We start from the raw sequence: 12,315 nt of genomic DNA, 5'->3' as shown, positions 1-12,315 counted from the left end.
CCGGACGCAATTGCTCAAAACGACTAGTCGGGTCGTTACAAAAAAAAAAGATTATAGAAAATGAGAAGTAATAATATTAAATCTATTAAATATTATTTTTAAACTAGGCACATATAAAACTTTTAAAATATAATATTTAAAAGTAACATATCCAAACATAAAAATAAAAAATCTGAACCATAATCCATGTTCATATGGGATTAATTCTTGCTTGCAACTACTAAAATCTGAAGAAATAATGAAATATTTATGAAAGCTTCACAATCAAAATATTACTTAATAAAGAAGAAAGGGTTATATTTTAAAGATGAAGAATAAGGTGTTATATACCCTAATACAAATAGGTCTGTAAAAGAGCAAGAATGAAAGTGATAAAACACTCAAACTCTAACTCATATATATATATTTTTTTTTTTTTGTTTTACGGTTTTTATTTTTTTAAATCCGAAATCAAACTAAAAAATCAAAGGTTTTAATTTCTCAATCCAAAATCCAACCGAAAAATAAATCTAAATTGGAATTTTGATTTGTTTTTTCGGTTTAATCCGAATAATGCACACCCTTAGTTCTCGGCCTCATTCTTTCAAACGACGATTTAAGTTAGGTGGTCCTGGTTCATATAAAAATACTGTGTATTAGTGAGATTGCAGATAATCTGATAATCATATTGTAGAAATATAAAATATTATTTGTAGTAAGAAAATTACTGATATTGATCTGTCAAGACGGATAACGACAAAATTAATTTAAGTAAGCATTTCAATAAATGTTGATTTAATAAATCAAAGTGAAATTTCCTTTTAAGTAAGTTAACTAGTTCAGTTCAATATAATTTTTACATGGATGAAAGATTTATACTAAAATTTAGAATCAATTTATTTCCTTTCAATATAATCATTCCTATCAAAATTCTGCATACAACTACTACTTTTTAGTTTACTGTACCAAATTTATTTTTAGGTATTTAGAGTTTATCATGAACCTACTTTGAATTATTGTTTTATATTCAAACAAATCGTGGAAGAAAATATCATAAGTACCATAAAATATAAACATTTTATGGCCTTTATCCATTATGCTCTTGAATTTTCGCGACATTAAAAATATTAAAATCTTTTAATCACCCCAAATAAAAATTAAAAAAAAAAAAGAGATAAATCTTGCTTACTGTTTAACTTAAAAACTGATTTTAGAATAAATGCTTACCAAATTACATGAAATTATTATTTTATAAGAAAATAAAAAAATTAGACACATTTGTGGAACTTGAAGGCAAGTGATTAAAAGCATGGACCAAGAAGGGAGAGGAAAATATTGAAGCATAGAGCTTGCAAGCCGGGGACGAAATACAAGCTCACCCTATAAATACTCACCACCTCTCCTTCTCTCCTATCTCACTTCTCTTCACACACTCTCCATTCTCAACATTTCCCTCTTTTCTTTATTTTTTCCAAAACAATTTCATGCCTTTCTCTAACCCCCTACCGCTTACCACCCACCCCACCTCCATCTAGCTAGTTTCTTTCATTAATTCCCATCACCCCCAAAATATTTTCCTTGAACTTGTCTTCCTTTCTTTTAATTTGTTCTTTCTCATCCATCTCTCATTCATATCCTTGTCAAATCACAAGAAAACAACCAAAAAAAGAAGAAAGAGGGAATAGAAGTTTTAAGTTTTGGTTTATCTTCCATCTATATTGGATTGTGAGTAAGCCCATAAAAAGAAATCTATAAGTTTTCTTTTCTTTTAAAGTTTTGTACAAGGAAGTCATTTCTTAGCATCATCGCACATACAAACAAACATTTGAAAACTATAAGGATTGTTTATATCTAAATTAGTCAGTCAGTGGGTATCGAATACCATATGATTATATAGGAAAAAAATAAATGTTTATATTCTTTTTCAGGAAAAAAGGAAGAGTTGATGGCCCCGGACGATAGAGGAACGAAGGTGTCGTCAGGAGGAGGAAGAACCGGAGGAACAAGCAGGCAAGCGCTTAAGAAAGGGCCTTGGACAGCAACAGAAGACGCGATTTTAATGGAGTACGTGAAGAAGCATGGAGAAGGTAATTGGAATGCTGTTCAAAGGAATTCAGGATTGATGAGATGTGGTAAAAGTTGTAGGTTAAGATGGGCTAATCATCTTAGACCTAATCTCAAGAAAGGTGCTTTTTCTCCCGAGGAAGAAAGGATTATCATTGAGCTTCATGCTAAATTTGGCAACAAATGGGCTCGCATGGCTGCTCAGGTTGATTTTCTTTTATTTTTGTTTTCTATTTTCGTTTCCTTTTATTTTGCATATCCATTTATTCTTACGTGTAAAGATTCTAATAATAGGTCATATGTCTGAACAACATCTTTGTCCTTTATTTTTCCTACGCAAATTAACCATCTTAATGCATATATTTAGGATCTTGTATGTTTCTATTTTCAATCCTTGAATTGATTTTACAAACCAAACTAATCATTTGCCATAAAGGGATCCTTTAGAGAGTTATTAATTCTCTGCTTTAATAATCTTCTTGACTTTTTTTTTTAATCTTTTTTTTTATTTCTTTAAGTTCATCACCATTTGAGTGGGAATTTTGGGCGTAATTTGTTGTAATAAATTTTATTGATGAACATATATAGATTACGTACGTGATGTTGATGGTTCTGTCCCTTTAGTTATCTGACCTTTCTATTGAATTTAAAGTTCACTTTAGGATTGACCTCATAATTAATTAACTCTTCCTTTTTTTGTCTTTTGATCAAATGATGATAAATTGTCTAATTCTATTTGGTGTTTATTTCATGAATTACAGCTACCTGGACGAACAGACAACGAGATCAAGAATTACTGGAACACAAGGCTAAAGAGAAGACAAAGAGCTGGTTTGCCTTTATATCCTCAAGAATTACAACAACAAAACCAACAAGAAAACAATCAACACCAAAGCCTTCTTTCTTCACCATATGATCCCAAAAGGGCAACTTATAATAATAACAACCCTCCCTCTTTTTCCCTTTTGGATATCTTCAATCCTTCAACCATGAAACCTTCTATTACTCAACAATTCCCTCTTAGTAATAACACCATTTTTCAAGATCCTCCCAAAGGCATTTCCTTGACATTGCCATCATCTATAAGGAATTCGCAATTTTCTTCACTACCAACATCAGTGCCAAATAACAATTTTGGTCATGGCTTGTCCAATTCAATGCCAGTGCCGGTGCCAGTGCCATCATTCCAAAATAACTATCCAAGTTTTAATAACTTCACAACAAGGCCTTTTACGGGGAATATTCATTCGAATCCAAATGAATTAATCTCTGGTATAGGGGGTATTAATAATATTAATTACCCCTCAAGACAATCATCTATCCCTGTAACTGCATCATCATCTGAGAATACTGGTAGTGATTTTGGTTCAAGTGATGCTAATAATTATGCAAACGTTGCTGGATTATCGCGAGGAAATAGTGGATTATTGGAAGATTTATTGGAGGAGTCTCAGACTTTGACTACTCGCACTGTCAAGATAGAAGATCAGAATAATAATCTTGATTTAAAGGAAGAAGAAGCTGATTATAAAGGGAAATCATTGTGGGAAGATTATGGATTAGTAGAAGAGGATGGAGAAGAAGCTATTTTAACTGAAGAATCTGTTTACAGCTTTGCTCATGGTGTTGATGTCACCTTAAATAGTAACTCTGAAAGCTCCAGCCCTGATCCCAATTTATCTTCAGGTAATTAATTAAACTATCAGAGTAAATTTGCTTTTGTTTGTTGTCTGATTTATCGTCGTTGAAGGTATGTTTTATTAGCTTCCGCATAACACCTAATTATTTAATTAGATCCTAACTTAACTTTCGTTTTCTTTATAATAGGGAAATTGGAGAAGGAAGTTTCATTACAGGGAATTAATCAAGTGGATGACGATATAATGTGTCTTCTTGATAATTTTCCACTAGCTGTACCAGTTCCTAATTGGTATGACGAAAGGGATGGCAAAAATAATTCAAATGGACAATTGTCAAATGTGACAAATGGTGATAACAAAGCTGAAAATCAGGCTGAAGATTCCAATAAATCACAAGTTGTGACAAATTCGGGGCCTAGGAACCATGATTGGGAACTTGGAGGATGTTGCTGGAATAACATGCCTTCTTTTTGCTAGAATTAGATTTTTTTTTAAAAACATCTTAGATAAAGAAAATGGAAAAGATTGAGGGATTTTGATGTCTCCTCTCTTTCCATTTTTTTTTATACCTTAGGTTGAGATATAGGTATATTTGATGATCGTTCATTTGATCGTCCTGGGTTATTTGTTGTTTTGGAATATGAAAAATGAAAACTCCTGTTTTGCTGAGATATGGAGATTGTCTAGTTTTAGAGTAATTAGTCCACACAGTTACGTTGTTCTTTGAAACAACAATCAAGAGTTGTTTAAGCTTTGCTATATTGGTTTGTGATGTGATGAATATATCTGGGAAAAGTTAATTTATGCTGTCCCTGGAGACTGGACTTAATTTTTTATTTTATTTTATTTGTTTTTGGCAAGTTTCTGGTGCCAAATAGCTAGTTGGACCCCATTGGAAATATGTCTGTTTGGTATGACAAAAAAATATTTTCTGAAGGCGAAGACTCAGATTGACTATCTCCTCCTCAGGAGATGCGACAGAAGGTTGTGCGAGGATTGCAAGGTTATCCCTGGTGAGACCCTCGCAACGCAACATAGGCTTTTGGTGATGGACATTGGTATTATGATAAGGAGGAAGAAGAGGCCAGTACGAGGCCGTCTGAGGATTAGGTGGGGCATCTTGACTAAGGATAAAGCACAGGAGTTGGAAGGAAGGTTATCGGCAATGGGAGCATGGAGAAGTAGTGGGGACGCAAACACTATGTGGTTGACGACGGCAGACTGTATAGGAAGGCGGCGAGAGAGGTGTTAGGGATTTCTTCGGGCCGCACCGGTGGCCACAAAGGAGACTGGTGGTGGAATGCAGTTGTCCAAGGTAAAGTGGAAGCAAAGAAGGCGGCTTACCTGCGGTTAGTAGGGAGCACTGGCGAGTAGGAGAGGAGAGTGAACAGTGAGAGGAATAAGGTAGCTAGGAAGGAGGCGAAGATGGCAGTCACGGAGGCTAAGACTGCAGCTTTTACTCGTCTGTTTGAGGACCTGGGGAATAAAGGCAGGGAGAAGAAGTTATTCTGACTGGCTAAGGTGAGAGAGAGGACGGCTCGGGATCTGGACCAAGTGAGGTACATAAAAGATGAGGACGACAAAGTTTTGATGGGGGATGACCAGATTAAGAGGAGAAAAGAAGAAGGGGATCCAGATATTGTACTAGGTGAATTGAGGAATGCCGACAGTCCCCATGAATTAAGTTATTGTAGGGACATTGAAGTCGATGAGGTCATGGACGAGATGCGTAAGATGAGAAGGGGCAGAGCTACTAGACCAGACAAAATTCCCGGTTGAACTTTGGAGGTGTATGGGTAGAGTAGGCTTGGAATGGCTTACTGGGTTATTTAATGTTATATTCAAGACTAATAGGATGCCTGAAGAGAGGAGGTGAAGTACAATGGTTCCGTTGTATAAGAATAAAGGCGATATCCAGAGCTGTAACAACTATAAGGGTATCAAATTACTGAGTCATACCATGAAAGTTTAGGAAAGAGTGGTAGAAATGAGAGTGCGAAGGACAATGTCTATTTCAGAAATCCAGTTCGGGTTCATGCCGGGGAGATCTACCACAGAAGCTATCCACCTTATTAGGAGGATGGTGGAACAATACAGGGATAGGAAGAAGGATCTCCACATGGTGTTTATTGATCTGGAGAAAGCGTACGACAGGGTTCCTAAGGGGGTCTTATGGAGCTACTTGGAGGATAAAGGGGTTCTGGTTGCCTACATTAGGGTGATTAAAGACATGTATGATGGAGCTAAGACTCGGGTTAGGACAGTAGGAGGCGACTCCGAGCACTTCCCGATTGTTACGGGGTTGCACCAAGGGTCTGCGTTCAGCCCATTCCTATTTGCCCTGGTGATGGATGGACTAACTCATCATATTCAAGGAGAGCTGTCATGGTGCATGTTATTTGCTAATGACATAGTTCTAATTGATGAGACACGAAGCGGCGTCAACGAAAGGCTAGAGGTTTGGAGACATGCCTTTGAGTCTAAAGGTTTCAAGTTGAGTAGGACGAAGACGGAATACCTTGAGTGCAAATTTGGGGTCGAGCCAACGGAAGCAGGAGTGGACGTGAGGCTTGACTCTCAAGTCATTCCCAAGAGGGTAGTTTCAAGTACCTTGAGTCTGTTATTCAGGGGATCGGGGAGCTCGACGAGGATGTCACACACTGTATAGGGGTGGGGTGGATGAAGTAGAGGTTACCGTCGGGAGTCCTGTGTGATAAGAAAGTGTCACCGTTACTAAAAGGTAAGTTTTATAGAGCAGTGGTTAAGTCTGCTATGTTGTATGGGACTGAGTGTTGGCCGGTTAAGAACTCACACATCCAGAAGATAAAAGTAGCAGAGATGAGGATGTTGAGGTGGATGTGCGGGCATACAAAGATGGATAAGATTAGGAATGAAGAAATTCGAGAGAAGGTGGGCGTGGCCTCCATGGAAGACAAGATGCGGGAAGCAAGACTCCGATGGTTCGGGCACATTCACATGAGGAGCACTAATGCACCGGTGAGGAGGTGTGAGCAATTGGCTGTGGTGGGTACGAGGAGAGGTAGAGGGCGACCTAAGAAGAATTGGGGAGAGGTGATCGGGCAGGACATGGCGCGACTTAGAATTGCTGAGGACATGGCCCTTGACAGGGAATTGTGGAGGTCGAGCATTAAGGTTGTAGGCTGGGGGAAGTTGTGAATATTTCTACAGCGCACTAGAGTGAGATTAGCCAGTTAGGAGTCAGTTTTAGGATTCTAGTGGTCATCTACTGATGCAGGGCTTTAGCTGCTGGTTATTATTATACCTTCCATCTAATTCGTATTTCTTATATTGCTGTTATTTTATTATGATTCTATTGATGATACTAATATATCGTCTCTTGTTGCTTTCTTGAGCCGAGGGTCTCCTGGAAACAACCTCTCTGCCCTTCGGGTTAGGGGTAAGATCTGCGTACATATTACCCTCCCCAGACTCCACTTGTGGGATTATACTGGGTCGTTATTGTTGTTGTTGTAATCATCTACTGGACTAATATTTCGATCTATTTTTAAACAAAAAATTATATATATTTTTTACCATCGAAAGAAAATGACTTTCCTGACTTATGGGAGGAAATCATTTTCTTCGTAACTATCTCAACATTTAACTTTATATCATTTCTTTAAGTTACACTTAACTAGAAATTATTATTAATCTTTATTAAATAATTTCTTTCAACTCTCCAAACAAATAATGCAGGAAAATATTTTCTAGAAAATAAGTCATTTTCCCGATATATGATGAAGGGTATTACTCCTCAATTATCGAAAAGTTTGATATATTTATTCTATGTAAATTATATTTAAAGAAACACATATGTTTTTGAAACTAAAAAAGGGTACCCACTTGACCCAAGGATGAGTCATAGAACAATGGTCAATTGGATATGCATATATTTCGTCTATCATGTAAATATCATGATCGAATTGTTAACACTTGTAAGTTTCGTTTATCATTAGTTTTAGATTAAAGAAGTAATAATTTATTTCTTGGTTATGAATTTAAAGAATTTTAATGGTTACTTTAGTCCTCTATTCTTTAAAAAATGTTAAGAATTTTTAGCGTTTCTCTAAACTTGACTCAATTGAAGTTTTTACTTAAATGAAACACTAACAAAAAATGGCATCCGTCGTTTAATTAAACCGTTTAGAAAATAAGGTGCAGCATTAGAACACAAGGGGGAAAAAATACCATATTGGTGCGAACTGCTTGGAATACAGTCTCAAGATCCATTTGTCTAGCTTAAAAGATGAGGGATCAAATGAAACGTAACAAAGAATCTTTGCTAATTTCATGAAGAAAATAATGTTGTTCCAAGTATATATGTATCATTCCTTGGAAAATTCCCAGAGAAATCAGCAAATGCTATACTTTGGATGCGCACCGGATAATAAGCTCATTGTGCAATAAGCTAGCAAACTATACAGGAGATGCTAATCGCACTAGGCAAGTCGGATGCGACAAACTCTGACCGAGGAGGCTGCTGGTGTGAGGAATCGATCCCAGGTCTCCCAGGTGAAAAACCACTCATCCAACCAACTCAGCTAACCCTTGCCGGCCTATGTACAATTTCTTAGTCGTCATGTAATTAATTATGTGTGCTTAGCTACTGGTACTTTCTATTAATGTAAAGATTCCAAGTCACAAGTAGGGGTGTACAAAGGAAACCGACAAACCACACCAACCCGATAATCCGAGTCAAATCGAGAAAAAAAACTCGATTATGGTTTGGTTTGATTGGTTTGGTGTTGGGAAAAAAAACCCGACCATAATTGGTTTGGTTTGGTTTTAACTAAAGAAAGCCAAACTGAAACCAAACCAACCCGACATTACATATATAAATTTTTTAGATATATTTAATATATAAATATACTTATTGTGATGTAATTTATAAAGATTTCATAATTTTATCTTTTGAGGTATTATTTCAAGGTTGGACTTAGAAGTTAGAACTTTTGAATGTTCCAATAAGTTTTATAGCCATTAACATTAATAAATTAAATAGTGCTAACAAAAGCTCAAACCAAAATCAAATCAATACTAATGCTAACAAAAGACATTCAATTCAATACTACGAACGGGAATGTATTGAATATCTATTTTTTGTTTTGTAATAATTTAGATAAAAATGCATAACCTATTTTTGTTTTTTCTTTAGCTTTTAGTCATGTAATTAATACTCCCTTGTTAGTCTACTTATTTTAGCACGACTTAGTACTTTTAGATTATGTTTATTTTTATTATGGCTTTTTAACTAACAATATTTATATTACATAATTTTATTGTCTTTATTGTTGAATATTTTAGGATAATGCCATGACATATCTAATATTTTGTATTATTTTCTTGAAAATACTTTACTAGGACTAAAGAAATACTTTGAGCACAATTTATATGTTTTGTTCTACGAAGATTTTACTGGAAAAAAAAATCCGAAAACCCGAGAAAAACCGAGAGTGAAAAACCCAAGTTTTATTGATTTGGTTTGGTCTTTAGATTTTATAACCCGACACAATTAATTTGGTTTGGTAATTGTAAAATCCTAACCAACTCGACTTATGTACCCCCTAATCACAAGTTGTACTTTCTCTAGTATTTTCTTTTATGGATAAACCCCAATAAGAGAGACAATTGGATCACATCCTTCTTTATCCGGAATCTCGCAAAAATGTCTTTACTAAATTTGGAGTTATAATGATGCAATATAAGAAGGCCATTTCCAATTGCTTCAAAGTACCAGGTAGCAATACGTCTCTATTATTAGCATTTCCCCATTAAAGGTTCACGCATACCATCAATTCCCCAATCGTCTATCACTTTAAACTCAAATAGCCGCCCACCGAATTATTTAAACTAGAAATAACCGGCAAATATATTATATATGTAGAATTCAAGTACTATATGCGTATAACTATGTACAATCAGTGTGTAATCTATATATACTGACTAGAAAAAGTAAATAGAAATATGGCCGTCTGTTTATGATAAAATCCCTTTTTTCTATTTTCTTTTTTCATAAAAGGCCAATTAGCCAACCTTATAAATAAATAAAAATTACTATTTGGGTGACTGAATTGGCATGTTTCACGTTCTATGTCATTGTATTTTGGTACTTTATATTGAAACTTTAGTTATACACATTTGACGTTAGGATATGCTTTTTAGGGATTTAGGGACTGTGTACCATACGTCAAAGCTTTGCTAACGTTATGCCCATAAGGCCATAGGATAGACGATATTTTCATTATCTTGAGAACATAGGCCTAATTTTTTTTGGATTTGTGTGCATCATTCGAAATCTTTTTTAAAAACAGTCAAGAGAAATTTAAGTCCCGGAAATAAAAGGAGAGAAATTGTGGGTAATGTAAATTAAATCATCGTCTCGCAGCTTTGATAACCCACCGATTTCCTTCAAATCAAGCTACATTGGAATTGTTTCATACACAAGAAAATCTTTTATCTCTTCTTCGAAGTGGTTATCCAAAAAGAAAAAAAAAAGTTAATTGCAATGATCCTAAATATTTAAGAAAGATCTCATCTTAATTAGACCTCATAGGAAATTAGGAATACTACTAAAGTTGGATTAACGAACCACAATCAGCCAGGGGCTGAGCTAGAAGACCCCCTTTCGCTAAAAAATTGTTTATATATATGTATGATCAAAATTAAATTTTATGCATAAATAGTAAATGTTGAATCCCCTTGGCATATTCCTGTGTTTACTTTTTAATATTTATAATCTCCTTGATGAAAATTTTGACCCTGCCACTTGCCACTGGGAATCAGCTAATCATGCCCCTCCACCCGCACACACCCCTCTCTCTTATTGAGTTTCAAGTTTTACCCTTCGCCTTACCCTAAATGGTAAAATTGCCGGTCTAGTAACACCAGATTTTTAATTATATCACAAAATGAAAGAAAATTAATTTTCGTAATGCCAAAAAATGAGGCAAGAGGACGAAGAGGAACTGGGAGCGCAGAAAAGGCCATGCAACTCATGCAGTGATGGTATTGCACTGCGAGCCGCCGCCCTAATTTCAAGCCACAGAATAGTCTGAAAGAGAGTCCTCATCCACATTGTGTGTTCCTCTTAATTTCCTCCTTTTCTTCTTCTAATTTGGAAGTCTTCTTCCTAAAATCTTTACGTGTGGCCTGCTTTCTTTAATTTTAAAGAGTTGAATACATATTTGAACATATAGTAGTAAAGCAGACAAGAGGTTCTAGCTACGTTCAGATCTGAATATCATCTAAAAAGCAAAAAAAATACTCTTAGTAGAAATGACATCAGCTAGCCACTCTAAAGGGCTGAGATTTAGAAATTAGTAATAAGTACTGGCTAATTCCTAAATAGCATCCCTAAAAATGACTATTTGTGCACTTGCTCCCCACAAAATACTTTTCACGTGTTGGTCCATGAAAAGAATTAAGCCCACACACTAGGAGATGTATTGAGACACAATATATAATTAAAAAAAAAAAAACTAAATAAGAAAGAACAATAGTTGCTTCCTATTCTTGCAAGTTTGCATTTTGTATTCCTTTATTTTCTAGCCATAATTGTTCAATGTTAAGCTCATTTTTCGCTGATTGATAAATTTTGCTTTAATATAAGAAGGAACCAGGGAAAACCTATTACTTTCTCAGCCAGCATGTATCTTTATTGATGGCCACGCCTCTATGAAAGCACCAAACATAGTTGTCGACTAACATACAAAGCCAAGCATCAATTGGTCCGGCTTCCGTCTATGATTTCACCAAAATATTCATGTCTAACAAATTAAAGAATTCGATGTGTATATGTAAACAATAAATTTGGACAGTTACTCACCATTTTTTCTTAGAATCTATTCACGTTTACACTTTACAAGACAGTTACTTGTGCTTAACTTTTAGTCCTGATAATAGAATTCACAAATCCCGAATAAATCATTTATCCAAGATCTCGCACAAAATACAGTGATGCGCATTTACTAAATTCAGAAGCTCATGACATCATATATGTGGAAATTAATTTAAAATTTTCTTGCCTTTAGTGATCAAATTGTCATATCTCGCACTGTTCTGTACCGTTGTATTTTGGCAGTTTGATGAATATATTAATCGTGTCAACGGACATATGAATATGCATTTAGGATAGGCTATTTATATCACACATTTTAGAGTGCGACCCTTTACCTCTACCATGTATGAATGCGGGATACTTTATGTACTGAATTACTTATTTTTTTTAACGTTACGTCAATGTATTGCTCAGCACTTAATGCCCATAGGCCAATGATAAAATATGATCGTCTCACTACAATGATAGAGACAAATAAATGAAAGCAGACCTCAGCTTTCAGATCCATATACATCGAATTTGTTTAAATCTAGAAATTATTATTTTTCTAAATGTTAAGGAGTATAATAAATATATTATCTCACTACAATGCTAGAAGAAAATATAGCTCAGCTTTCGGATCTGTAGGCATCAAACTTATTTAAGCTTAAAAAAATGTTCATGTTTAAGATATATTGTTTCCATGAAATTTGAATGTCAACGTTTTATTTCTCCTTAAATTTCAAGATATTTGGATCGAGTTTTCTTAAATTAAGGATTATTTTATCAAAAATT

General features: G+C 35.0%; 1 protein-coding gene across 2 annotated transcripts; it reads left to right on the top strand.

Moving 5' to 3' along the window:
* The first annotated feature begins 1,381 nt into the window (after positions 1–1,381).
* On the top strand, positions 1,382–4,487 carry LOC107799340 (transcription factor MYB101-like). 2 transcript variants are annotated; one of them, XM_016622442.2, is made up of 4 exons: positions 1,382–1,704; positions 1,908–2,248; positions 2,805–3,729; positions 3,871–4,487. In XM_016622442.2, the coding sequence occupies exons 2-4, from the start codon at positions 1,925–1,927 to the stop codon at positions 4,158–4,160; spliced, it is 1,539 nt and encodes a 512-aa protein (XP_016477928.2). In that variant the 5' UTR covers positions 1,382–1,704; positions 1,908–1,924; the 3' UTR covers positions 4,161–4,487. The 2 variants fall into 2 exon arrangements, with proteins under 2 accessions (XP_016477928.2, XP_016477937.2); XM_016622451.2 differs by having other exon boundaries at positions 1,382–1,708.
* Positions 4,488–12,315: the final 7,828 nt, after the last annotated feature.

This window comes from Nicotiana tabacum, chromosome 10 (genome assembly GCF_000715075.1).
Source record: "Nicotiana tabacum cultivar K326 chromosome 10, ASM71507v2, whole genome shotgun sequence".
NCBI classification, from domain to species: Eukaryota; Viridiplantae; Streptophyta; class Magnoliopsida; order Solanales; family Solanaceae; genus Nicotiana; species Nicotiana tabacum.
Note: the sequence above shows the minus strand (reverse complement) of the source record. Positions and strands in the feature narration are given on the sequence as shown.

Coding starts and splice junctions, on each gene's coding strand:
- LOC107799340 (XM_016622442.2), top strand. CDS start 1,925: ATGGCCCCGGACGATAGAGGAACGAAGGTGTCGTCAGGAGGAGGAAGA. Junction 2,249..2,804: donor GGGCTCGCATGGCTGCTCAG/GTTGATTTTCTT, acceptor CATGAATTACAG/CTACCTGGACGAACAGACAA. Junction 3,730..3,870: donor TGATCCCAATTTATCTTCAG/GTAATTAATTAA, acceptor TCTTTATAATAG/GGAAATTGGAGAAGGAAGTT.